At 36.2% G+C, this 12,528-nt stretch overlaps 1 protein-coding gene across 2 annotated transcripts in view; it reads left to right on the forward strand.

The window, feature by feature from the left end:
- GCC2 (GRIP and coiled-coil domain containing 2) overlaps positions 1–12,528 on the forward strand; it is a 33,569-nt gene that overhangs the window by 8,871 nt on the left and 12,170 nt on the right. For both annotated transcript variants that reach the window (XM_072031458.1, XM_038173272.2), the window contains exons 3-15: positions 465–549; positions 1,593–1,660; positions 2,504–2,608; positions 3,341–5,821; positions 6,508–6,577; positions 7,237–7,337; positions 7,418–7,516; positions 8,579–8,698; positions 10,034–10,198; positions 10,589–10,693; positions 11,294–11,456; positions 11,997–12,097; positions 12,219–12,296. In XM_072031458.1, coding sequence (XP_071887559.1) covers positions 465–549; positions 1,593–1,660; positions 2,504–2,608; positions 3,341–5,821; positions 6,508–6,577; positions 7,237–7,337; positions 7,418–7,516; positions 8,579–8,698; positions 10,034–10,198; positions 10,589–10,693; positions 11,294–11,456; positions 11,997–12,097; positions 12,219–12,296 — 3,741 coding nt within the window. The remainder of the gene's footprint in view (positions 1–464; positions 550–1,592; positions 1,661–2,503; positions 2,609–3,340; positions 5,822–6,507; positions 6,578–7,236; positions 7,338–7,417; positions 7,517–8,578; positions 8,699–10,033; positions 10,199–10,588; positions 10,694–11,293; positions 11,457–11,996; positions 12,098–12,218; positions 12,297–12,528) is intronic.

Below are 12,528 nucleotides of genomic sequence, written 5' to 3' on the forward strand. Positions count from 1 at the left end.
GCATGAAACAAAAATTATGTTACTGGTATGTTTACTTTCTGTCATAATAACCAATAAAATATTAAATAGCATCTAGCTCTAATAGCAGTCTGTTTCATAATGTATGTAGGCTTCTTTGCATATGTTAGAAGTAAATTAAACAATGTTGATGTTAGGTACGTGTGCTGTGGTTAAAACACTGTTCAATTTGTTACTCCAAACACTTAAGCCAGTCTACTGAAATATAACCCTTCCTAGCAGAGTTCTCCTTTCTAGCTGATGCTGCACCTGAAATGATAGAACTGGATAAAACAGCTTCTGTAATTTGGCCTGTTATTGTCCTTAATGAGTGTGCTAAGGCTTTCTCATCCTAAAATTTCACTCCTTAAAAGTTGGATGCTAAGATGCCCTGTTTTCTGTTTACTTCTGGGCTAGAGGAGTCAGTTTCTGTAATAAGTACTTTTTTCTTTTTTTTTTTTTTACAGCTGGACACATTGCCCAAAGAAGATCTCATCAAGTTTGCCAAAAAGCAAATGATGCTTCTGCAGAAAGTGAAGTCAAGATGTACAGGTACTTGACTGGAGAGAGAATAATTTCTACCTTAATGCTTGGTACTATCTGACTTTTCCTAATTTCACTTTATATTTTCGAGGTAGATTTAAATTCTAGGCTTTTCCTTTTTTTCTCCTTCCTGTGATTTCCTTATTTTTGTTGGATATAAGGGCTCAAGTCCCTAGAGTGGAGGTATGGAAGAAAAAGCAGCACTGCTTTTGTCAAATATTAAATTAACTTAATCGTGTGTGTAACATGATGGAACAGTGTAGAAGTGGGGTTTGCCATTATCTGTTCCACATACCTGTAGCAGGATAGCCTTTAAGAAAGCAGAGGGGGGGACATCTCTTTTAGCTTTTCCATAATTAGTCCTGTTGAGGAGTGCAGTGGCTTCTTTAGAAATGTTAGCTATTCTGTATTTGATCATTTGCTTCTTTGGACAAGAAATCATAAAATACAGAAAATGAAATTTTGTGTTAATACCTAAAAGTATCCTGAGTATGTCTGTGCTCCCATGTGTTCTCCCCCTCCTCTCTGTTGTCCCTTTTCCTATAGTGGCTCCCTGCTTGGACTAGTGTCACCTCCCCTTCTTTGGGGTTACAGTCATGCTGGCTGCTGGTAACTGCCCAGCAAAACAGTAAGGATGGGGATGAGCTATACTGGGTGTTTCTTCAGTGGGGTTATTTGAGATCTTTTTCTCCAACCTGCTGCCTATTTTTAGAGGGCTAGTAGGAAATGAACGTCTTGTCTCTGTCTTAAATTGGCCATGAAATAGAAGGTAAGACAATTGTCATGGTTTTGTTTGTTGTCTCTCCACCCAAACAAGGAAGCTTTGTTTCCTCAGGAAATCAGGCTAAACATTAGCACCAGAGAAATAGCACTGAATGCTTGTTCTTTCTGTTAGCCCTTTGTATCACTTGGCAACAAAAATTGATGGGGTAAGACTTCTCTGACTTAGAGTGATGTTACGTTTTGGATTTATTAGAAATTAGATACTGTGATAAAGCATCAATTCCTGCTTTATATGAAAGTGCTGTATTGCTTTTTACTGTTTTGTTTAGAACTAGAGAAAGAAATTGAAGAACTCAAATCTAAAGCAGCTTCTGGAGGAGCTGATGACATTATTCAGGTAAGAATCCATAATGGGTTTCTGATGTATTGCATAATATTAGCTGAAATAGATCTACAGAAATGACTTGTGATATGTAGTGAACAGCTGTAGAATTGTTACTCAAATCTGTGATTAATTTTCAGGAATTCAGGATGCTTCCTAAAATCTTTTTTCCTCCTTACTATGTATCTCTACTTTGCTTTTCAGGAAACAGTTTTTTGAGGAAAAAAAAATATATAGAATAATAATTTCCCCAGTAAGACTTTGTCCTTGTGTAATAGGTTAGGAAGGCTTTTGTTTATCTCAGAATGACTGCTGTAGAAAGACTTCTAAATGGCTGAAGTCTTTTGAGACAGTCATTTCATAAGATCAGAAATGCAGAATTAAAGTTGCATGTCACAAGAAATACTTTAGGGAAAATGTAACGAATTATTTTAGTGCCAAGAACATCTGTCTCAAAGTAAGGGTTATAGGCAGCACATCCAAGTGAAAATTGGCAGTGAGGAGGACTTCATCAACTGGGGAAATATTTTTAATAATTTGGATTGAGATTTCCCTTCTACAGAAGGGAAGCTTTTTTCCTCCTCTTCCTACATGGTAGTAAAAATAAATCAGCTCAGCACAACTAAGATTTTGAACAAAACCTATCAAGCGACATCATTGTTCTAGTCTTCCTGTTCTGTATCTGTTCCATTTGGGAAAAAAAAAAAACTTTTAAGATCAGGCTGGTCTACTTAATTGACAACAGCAAAAAAAAAAAAATCCTGACCAATATGCAACTTCTTACTGCTTTGCAAAAATCATTCAGGCTTCTGTTGTTAAGGAACCCTTTTTCCAATAATTTCTTTCTTTTTAAATTAGGCTCTCACAGAAAGACTGGATGTTGTGCTTCTGGAAAAAGCTGAAAGTCAGCAGCAGTGTGTAGCTCTGAAAAAAGAAAATATTCAAAGAAAACAAGAAGCAGAGGTACTGAAATGAATAAAGCATTACTAAAATGTTTCAGAATGATTTTTTTCTTGCTTTTGTTCGTGTGCTTCATTTCTATTTTAATTTTTCTTCGCTGACCTGTGTTCTGTTACACCTTAAAAGATCTAAAGGTGGCTTATGTAATTTAGAGGCTACAGAGAACAGATACTTCAGTGTTTTCATTGGACTGACAATAAATGTAAAATCTCTGTATGTACTGGTTAGACCCACAACTGTTCAAAAGTAATTCAGTCTGTGCTTCAGTAGCCTAGATATGCAATGCCTCCAAATCAACTGTCTTCTTAGGGTAAATAGGAGATTTTAAATTCTGATATTCTTAGGAAGCAGCCTGTCACCTAAATCATGTCAATAATCTCAGTTAATAATAAAGTGAAAACTCAGTCACATGGAATTGATGAATGGTTTTATATTCTAGCTTCTTCAATATGATGTTATAGAGGTAATTTGATCTTTAATACATGATCACAGTAGCTGCTTTCCAAGGAGGCAAACATGATCTAAGACTTAATTCTCGTTTTTCGTTCTGTAAACAATTTTGTATTCTCTGCGGAGTCTTCTGAATTGAGTTGTTCTAACATAGCTGGTTGTTCAGAAACCATAGCAATTTTTAAAACTAAGGACTCCTAAATCTTCTAGTTTGTTATTATAAACAGTTTATTTAGAATTTATGTGCTAAATTATCAGCATTTGATGACTTGTCTGTTTGTTTAGGCTGCAGTGGCCAAGACAGAAGAACTGCAGAAGCAACTGGAGCAATCAAATACAGACTCTCTGGAAGAAATAAAAGCTCTGAAGAATGAATTAGTAAATGCACAATCCAAATACGACGATGATGTAACAAAGCTGAAAATAGAATTAGAAGAACAAGTGAAAAAACAAACGGAGTTGGTGGAACAGCTTGAATGTCACAATGATAATCAAGAAGAAGTTAAAAGATTACAAGACAATGTCCAAGAAATTAAATCTACTTATGAGGAGCAAATTTTGTGCTTGACCAAGCAGTTGGAAACTGTGAATGATGACAAAACCAAAGAAATTGCAAGTCTGCAAGAAACTATTAAAAGCAATTCTCAATGTTACCATAATGAAATCTTCAGTCTGAATGAAGAGCTTAAAAAATTAAAAATTGCCCATCAAGAAGAGGTATCAGAGTTGATGCATCGCATTGAAATATCTTCTAAAGAAAATGAAGAAAAGCAAAATCACATAAATCAGTTACAGCACAGTTTGGTAGAGAAGGACTTAAAAACAGAGAAAAATGTGAAAGATGAAGCGTATGCTTCCACTGACCAGCAAGAACATGACTTGGAGCAGCTAAAAGCAGTAAATAAAAATAGTGAGAACAAGACAAATCTTGCAGATATGCAAGAAGAACCTTGCATAGAAGCCAAAATGGAAGAAAAGATTAGACGCTTGGAGCATAGTTTAGAAGATCTCCAATCTCAACATGCCATTTTAAAAGATGAGCTAACTTATATGAGCAATGTTAAACTAAAACTGGAAGAGGAAATCCGCCGCATAAAGGATGAGTATTTTCATGAGAGAGAAGACTTGGAATTTAAGATAAATGAACTGCAGCTTACTAAGGAAGATTATTGTTGTGTAATTGAAAAGCTAAAATTGGAGCTTCAAACAGCAAGACACCAATGTGAAGCCACAGCAGAAGAGCATAAATTAGAAATTAAGACTTTGAAGGAGCAACATGAGAGAGAAATTTCTGAAGTAAATAAAACTTTATTATCTAGTTCTGAAAAAGAAAAAATGGAATTAGTTTTTGAAATGCAGGAACTTAAAGAACAGCTTGAAAGGCTAACTCAAGAAAAGGAAGAAGCATTGTTCAATTATGATACCCTGAGAGAAACACTGGAAACACTACAGACTGAACTAGGAGAATCTGCTGGAAAGATCAGCAAGGAATTTGAATCAATGAGACAACAGCAAGCTTCTGATGTCAGTGAACTACAGCAGAAACTCCGGGCTGCTTTCAATGAGAAGGATGTTCTTCTTGAAACTGTGAATCGTCTCAAGGCAGAAATAGAAAAAATGTCATCTGATCAACTAGAGATAGAGGAACTTAAACATAAAGTTGTTAGTCTTCAGGAGGAGAATGGCACAATAGCAAGTTGCGTCCACCAAAAAGAGGTTGCTATCAAAGAACTGGAAGAAAAGATCGTATCCCTTTCTGATCAAAACAAGGATATTTTAAATGAAGTCAAGTGTTTGGGTGAAGAGAGAGAAACCCTTCAGGAGAGGTGCAAGCAAGAAGAAGGAAAAATTCAGGAACTTCAGCAAGAAATAAATGTTGTTAACAAGGACAATAGTGACCTGAAGAAAAAGCTGGAGGAATTAACAGAGAAACTGAATGAAACTTTAACTGCAAAGAATGAAAATGCTGAACTGCTAATGCAACTGGAAAAGCAGGTTGACTCACTGGTGGGTGAAAGAGAGAACCTTTCATCTGAAATGTATACTCTTCGTAAGGAAAATGAGAAAATCGTTCAGGAAAAAGGTGACTTAAGTAAAAAGCTGGAAGAGATTACATCTGAGAAAGATGGTTGGTTGAAAGAACAGTCTGAAAACTTTGAAAAGAAACTACAGATGATGACTGCAGAGAAAGACCATATTTCATCATTACTCGAAAGTGAACGAGCACACAGCTCCCTTGTAAGAGCTCAGATACACCACATCCTTGAGCAAGTGGGGTCCAGCATTTCAGATTCTGATGAGGACTGTGATTTTCTCAGCTTACTACAAATAGCAAATGAATGCTTGGCAAAAATGAAGGAAGAGCAGTGCCTTGCTCTACAGAATGAGGAGAAAGCTCTTCATCTGCAGAGGGAAGTTGAGAGACTACAGGAAGAAAATGCAGCTCAGTATACAGAACATAGATCCTTGATTGAGGACTTTGAAAAAGAAAAAGGTCTTTGGAGAGAAGAATTAGAAGGAATGTTGTCTGAAAAAGAAGCCCTTCAACATGATATCCAGGAGCTGAAGAATGCTGGTGAAAAAACAACAATTGAAAATCAAGAGCTTTTAGCGAAGATTGAAGAAATATCTGGAAAACTTGCTTTTTATGAAAGTCAAATGCAAGAACAGCAAAAAGAATCCAAAAACGAAGATGACTTAAAGTTCGTTCTGGAACAAAAGGAAACTGAACTTAGAAATGTGAAAGACGAACTGAGTTCTCTAAAGGTTATATTTTGTTATTGAAGTATACAGACTAAACCTCTAAAGTCTTCAGAATTAAGGTTCAAAAAATACTTTCATTCTCTTTGTTTTTTTAACTTGGCCTCAAAGTGAGTTTGCCTTCTAGGAAGCGTGTGTTTCTGAGTTGCCTAGCACCTCAGATTCCCTTCCCTCCCCTCAATTTAAAAAAAAAAAGTCAAACAGCAACAAAAATCCTAATGCTGTTTTGATGAAATGTGCTTGTATTTGAAAATGTTTTCCTATTGGTTTTGCCAAAAGTGATCATTTAACTAGATGGACTAACTGGCCTAATTTTTCACCTTTTTCTGTGGCTCCATCTCAAACAAAACTACTTGATCTGCATTACCTACTCCTACTTCAGGTCGTGGGTATTGATGGTTATGTAAAACTGACAGCTGGTCAGTCAGCATTAATGGTACTCCATTTTTTGTCCTCGAATAGGATGAAAAACAGCTGTTAAAATGTTGGAATGTTTTTCTTTCAACATAATTTTGCTTTTCAGTTAACAGGCTAGTTACCAAGCTAATATGAAATTGCACATGCAGACTTTCTTGATAATAAGAATGCAGATGCAGTCCAGCTTGTAGCTGGAACTGCTAGTGGCTTGTTGAAAAACAGATATCACAGAGAAACTTCTTGTAATACTTCTCATATCTTTGTTTATAATACAGAATGTAATGGAGACATTGACAGAGAAAAATGATCAACAGTCTTCAGTAGCAGAGCTTCAGGAAAAAATCGGTATCTTGCTTGCTGTTGTCTTCTATGTAAACAGTTTTGTGTTTTTTTTTTTTGTATTCTTAAACTTGGAGTTTTTCTTTCTCTGCATAGTTGTCCTTTATTTCCTCTACACCAAGGAAGATGGGGAAGTAGATACCAATGCTAATTCCTACAGCATTCCTCTTGTTGGGCATTCAAAGTAACATTAGCAATTTTGTCTGTTTTCATTTGATATTTCTTTTTTCTTCCTAAGTACATTTAACTGTAAACAGTGTACTAGATTTCATCTTTAATACAGATAATACTTGTCAATAGGAATCCCTAAGGCTACCAAGAAAAGAGGAAAGCAACACTTTGCTGAAGCTACTGTTGCCTTGTTGCAGTCATCCCAACACAATAGAAAAAAAATTATTCTAAGTTGTTACAATTATATGTAGAAGTACAAAGAAACATGGCTTTTACTGTAAACTGTAATGGAAGCCTTTGAAACAGGGAAGGCTTACCTGTGAGGCTGGATGTTCTAGCTTCAGAGTGAAATGAAGGGCTTAGCAGAATGAAATCTTTGAATACCTGCAACATGTTAGGTTTTGTTTTGTTTCAAACTAGTATTTGTGTTCTAATTGAATTTTGTTTCTTGGGGGGAGGAGAAGCAAGTTTATTTACTTTCTTGTTTATTTTAGGAAGGCTGGAAAAAGAATCTGCAGAAAAAGGAGAGAAGCTAAATAAAATCAAGATGGTTGCTGTGAAAGCAAAGAAAGAATTGGATGCCAGCAGAAAAGAGGTACTCTGACCACTTCTTAGTACAAAAAGCATTCTGCTTGTAGGGTTCTGTTTTAATGACATATGCTTCTTTGTAATAAGATGCAATTGCTGAGGGAAGAATTGGAGTCGGTTCAATCAGAAAAAGATCAGCTGTCTGCTTCAATGAAAGATGTCATTCAAGGAGCTGAAAGCTATAAGGTAGGAAGAACACTGTATCTACAAAAGATGGTTAATTGTCAGAAAAATACTTTGCTTTTGAGTCCTAGCCTGGATATATGTTATTTACTTGCACAAGTATGTTTGGTAAAAGAAATTATGCCAGTGCAGTTAAGTACCCCAATCAAGAAATGTAAGGTTCTAGTAAAAGAACCATGTATCTACTGTCAGAAGAAAACAAGGCAATTCTTTTCTCCTGGGTAGTATTCTTAAATTGACCTTTAAATCTGGCATTGTGTGTCAAACACTGTTGCTGAGGCAAATCTGTTCTTATGAATTTAAGTATATAAAATAGGGGATAACGTAGAAATCCTTAAGTAATAAAGTTAACAACTCCCTGGGAGCAAGTCCTTCTGGAGCACATCTCTGGGTACCTGAAAGAGAAGCAGGTGGCTGGGGATGGTAAGCATGGATTTATCGAGAGTAAATCATGTCTGACTAATCCAAGCCAGATTGCTTGCAGTGATAGAGCACCTGGAGTTGTGGATGAGAGGAGAGTAGTGAATGTCACTTAGCTTGACGTTAGGAAGGCCTTTAACACTATCTCGCTCAATACTCCTGTACAAGTTAAGATGTTATGGTCTAGAAGGACAGAATTTTTTTTAAAAAAAGCAGGTGCTTTTTTAAAAAAAAAAAAAAAAAAAAAACAAGGCTATACAGTGAATGTTTTTGCCTTGAAGACAGTCGAGCTTTGGAACAGGTTGTGCAGGGATGAAAAGCCTGACTGGACAAAGCTCTGAATAACTTGGTTTCAGTTCACTGCTGACCCTGCTTTACACCGGAGGTTGAACATAGACCTCCTGAGGTCTCTTCCAACCTGAATTATTCTAGTTTCATGAACTGAAATTCATGAACTGAAAATGACTTCTCCCGATTTCTCTTGTAATGAAACTACAGCTGTAGTTTCATTTTGATGCTTTTGATGTGGCAGTAAAGCACCTCCAATGCTGAAATATTGGAAGGATAAGTGTCTAGGGTTTAGCATGCGCTAAAGACAAGCGATGTATATTGTAGAAATTGAAGTTTGTGTGTGTTTGTGTTAAGAATCTTTTGATGGAATATGATAAGCAAGGAGAAGAGCTGGATTCTGAAAAAGCCAGAGCGATTAATCTTGAACGTCAGCTAGATGACCTCACACGACAGCTACAGGTGTCATCCCAGCAGGTCAGTTCTGTGTTTGTGTCTGAGCTATTGGGCTTAGTTTTGTTTGTGTGACTTGTTATGAAATTATGTATTATTACTAAAGTGTGTTATGGATAGTTAATTGAAGTTCATTTTTTCCTCAGCATCTGGTGCTTATCTGGACTGTGAGAAAGTTAAGGATGTCCAGAGTGACTGGCCTTTTTAATAGGAAGGTCAGCTCACAAAAAAGAGCAGGTGTCCAGCCCTACTTCAGTTAGAGACACAACTCTGTCGCATGTACCAAATGCAAAAACAAGTATTGGACTTGGGCTATTTTTGATTCCACACCTACACTTCTCATGAAGTACAGTAACCTTAGTGTTAAATTTTTTTTCAGTTCCTTAGACAAAATATGCCTGTTGCTTAACCAATTGAATGTTTAAACATATGGAATTAACTGTGGTGAGGTATTTTTGGATCTTCTACAGAATTAGACTTTAGGATGCATTGTGGAGTACTGTAGTGACATTCAAAAGTCTAAGATGGGATTAAACATCTGTGAGACATTCTGCAATGCTAACTGAAATGGGCTTGGGATTTAGGATTTAAACTCTCAGGCCACATAACTACACTGAAGATTGACCTAGGCCACTCTTCTTATAAACAGAAGCTAGCAGTGAATAGCATAAGAAAAAAAAATCACAAATAGCATATACTCCGATTATAATAAATTGAAAAATAACTTCTGCATAAAGTATTTTGTAAATAAAAACACTGTTCAGGCAATTGTCAGCTTCTTTCACCTATACTTCATTCATACTGCATTCTTAATTTGCATGATAGAGACTGAGATAAAAATATTGAAGATGTCAAAAATACTGCTGCTAACCATTGCAGCAGTAGTCCAGACACAGGAAGAGTTCTTTCTATGTGCTGATGTGATCTCATTGAAGGGTTGGTGGTGCTGAAGCTAAATGTTTTAGGGGGGATTAATGGGATGGTGATTCAATTATAAATACAACTGCACTTGCTGTGGGGTGATTGAGTATTTGAATCTTGCGTATTACTGTAGGAAACAATTCTTGCAGAGAGCCAAAAGGTGTTTTTCAAATTTGTTACAACTGTCATACAGAAAGCTGGGCACAGGGACTCTGAATAACATAACCAAGTTGTGCTGGTGACTTTAATTTAGCCTGTTTCTTAATCTGGTTTAAAGCAATTAAGGTGGATGAGACTTCCTACTATCATTGGTAGGAGTGCTGATTGTATGACAAATGGATGAAAATCAGTGTGCCTGGTCTGTTTTTAAGTATGGATAGTATCTTATTAATCAGTCACATGCCGATTCAGCTTATCTTCCTGCTACCATCATTGTAGCATGATCAGTTACATTCTGCTAATGAAGATCTACTGGCTCGTGTCGAAACATTGCAATGTAATACTAAGCTGCTGGAAGCTCAGATACTGGAGCTACAAAAAGTCAAGGCAAAAGCTGAAAAAGAACTGGAAGGAGAAAGGCTTCTAAAAGAACAGAAAATAAAGGTAATACTATGTGCAGATGGGGAATGGATTTACATTTTGCAATTTGCATTACTGTCAGTGAATGTGACTTCTGGAAGAGTTTTTATAAATTGTGCTTATTTTAGAACAAGTTCCATGCTTTCTCTTGTTACTTCACTTGGTCTTCTTTTGAAGGCTTAGTGTGTTCATTAAAAGAACTTTGCAGTACTATCACTTAGAGTTAATTGGAGATGCTAACGAAATGTGAACAACATCTTATAGCCTTACCAAGTTTTCTTTGGTTCCCAGTGACTTCCTGAATAATCTTATCTTTGTGTAACTGTAGAGAGTGTGTCTGGTTGTAAACTTGTGTACTCATCAGACATCTATTTTGAAATTGGACTGCATAATCGAAAAGTATTTAAATTTCAGGAACATAGTGGCGCTCTCCGAGAATTGGAGGAGCTTCAGACGCAACTACAGAAGGAAAAGAAGCATCTGCAGAAGACTATTCAAGAATTAGAGCTGGCCAAAAAGGTACAGTTATTACTGTTGTTTGTGTTAGTACTTGACAGACTACCAACGATTTTGGTCCTTCTTGCTGTGTTTAACGTCTCCCGTTTTGTTCTGAGGACTTTAATCCTAAGGTATGCAAAAGGAAAAACATCAGGATTTTTACCCATTTTTCTTTGCAGAGCTGATGTGTGTACTTTTTGAGGAGGTATTTGGCAGGGGAGAGCGAGGGTTGTTCTTAGCCTGGGTAAGCATTTTATCATGACTAGAAAGGAATAGAATTCAGGTGTTTGGAGTACTTGTATAGTGCACTATTCAGAAGTCACCCTTGCAAGGAGCGAAGATGGTATACACCGATAGCTGCAAAATACATACTGCTTAAAACTGTTGAAATTGTCAACAGATTCTTTAAAGCTTTTGGTTCTTATTCAAAAACAAATTATTTGCTGAGGATATGGAAACCTGATGGGTGGGTATTGTTTGTGGGTATCGATAGTTATAAAGACTTTTTGTTAAAAGATCAAACAACTATATTTCTCATTTATTTTGGAGTGGGTAAGGAAGGAATTCTTGGCAGCTGAGGCAGATTTTTAAGTTTGTATCTTCTTTGTATGTAACTTGCAGGATGCTCAGAAGAGTACACTGATGGATATGGAAATAGCTGATTATGAAAGGCTAGTAAAAGAGCTTAATCAGAAGATTGCCGATAAAGACAGTAGAATAGAAGATCTTGAGCAGGAGACAAGGATTCAGAAACAGAAACAAGAGACCTTACAGGAAGAAATAAGTGAGTAAAATATAAACAGTAGGTATGGCACAATTAGTAGTAATGGTTAAAAAAAAAATTCGGATATGTCCTACGTTGATGAGTGTGAGTAAGATTTTGAGGGAACACTAAGCAGTTACATAGTTGAAAATACTTTCTAGAAAGTAAACTTTACTAGGTCTTCAGTTGCTTGATCTAGTATTCAGCAAATGAAAAACTAAATAGCATGACTGACAAATGGTTTCTTACCTAATTAACGAAATCATTACTTCTGAAAGTGATTGGCAGTGATTTTCAGGCTGACATACCACAATTACAAAGCTTTACTAGTTAACGTGTGGTTAAAAACTTTGGTTTCTTCCTATCCTTAAGTGGAACTCTCGAAACAGTTTCATTTGTAAGAAGGTCTTGATACAGAAATGATACAATAAACAAGTAACTTAACAGTTCTTCCAAAATCTGTCAGAACTTGCTTAAATATTTTCCAATAGTTTTAAGGAAATATAGGAGGAAATATAGTATGCTATACTCTTAGCATGTAACTGCTGTTTTCTGCACTAGAGTCACTTCAGTCAAGTATGCAACAAGATGAGGAAAGAAATGCCAAGATAAAACAACTCCTGGTGAAAACCAAAAAAGAACTGGCTGATTCAAAACAAGCTGTAAGTCCAGCAGTTAATGACTGCATACTTCCATTTTTAAACTGGCTTTTAAATAATGGTCTTGTTGCTGAATTACAAAGTGGTTTGTTGTTTTAATTAACCAGATACTTCTATCATGCAGGAAAATGATCATCTAATGTTGCAGGCATCATTGAAAGGGGAACTGGAAGCCAGTCAGCAACAAGTGGAATCCTTTAAGGCAAGACATTTCGATTCTTTGTTAGTGTAATAAAGTTATGTTAGTATTTCTTATATAAGCAATACAGATGTGATTTGTTGTGGGCAGATGGAATATAAGCTGAAGAAGGAAAGTGTTTTTTATTACCTAGTTACTGGTTCTGTTTCTTGAATGATTTTGTTTGCTGCTTTTCCCAAATATTTTCCCTGTGATGTTGTCTAAACAGGTTTACCCCTTCTTGCTCCTCTTTTCT

This window comes from Anas platyrhynchos, chromosome 1 (assembly GCF_047663525.1).
Source record: "Anas platyrhynchos isolate ZD024472 breed Pekin duck chromosome 1, IASCAAS_PekinDuck_T2T, whole genome shotgun sequence".
Lineage (NCBI taxonomy): Eukaryota > Metazoa > Chordata > Aves > Anseriformes > Anatidae > Anas > Anas platyrhynchos.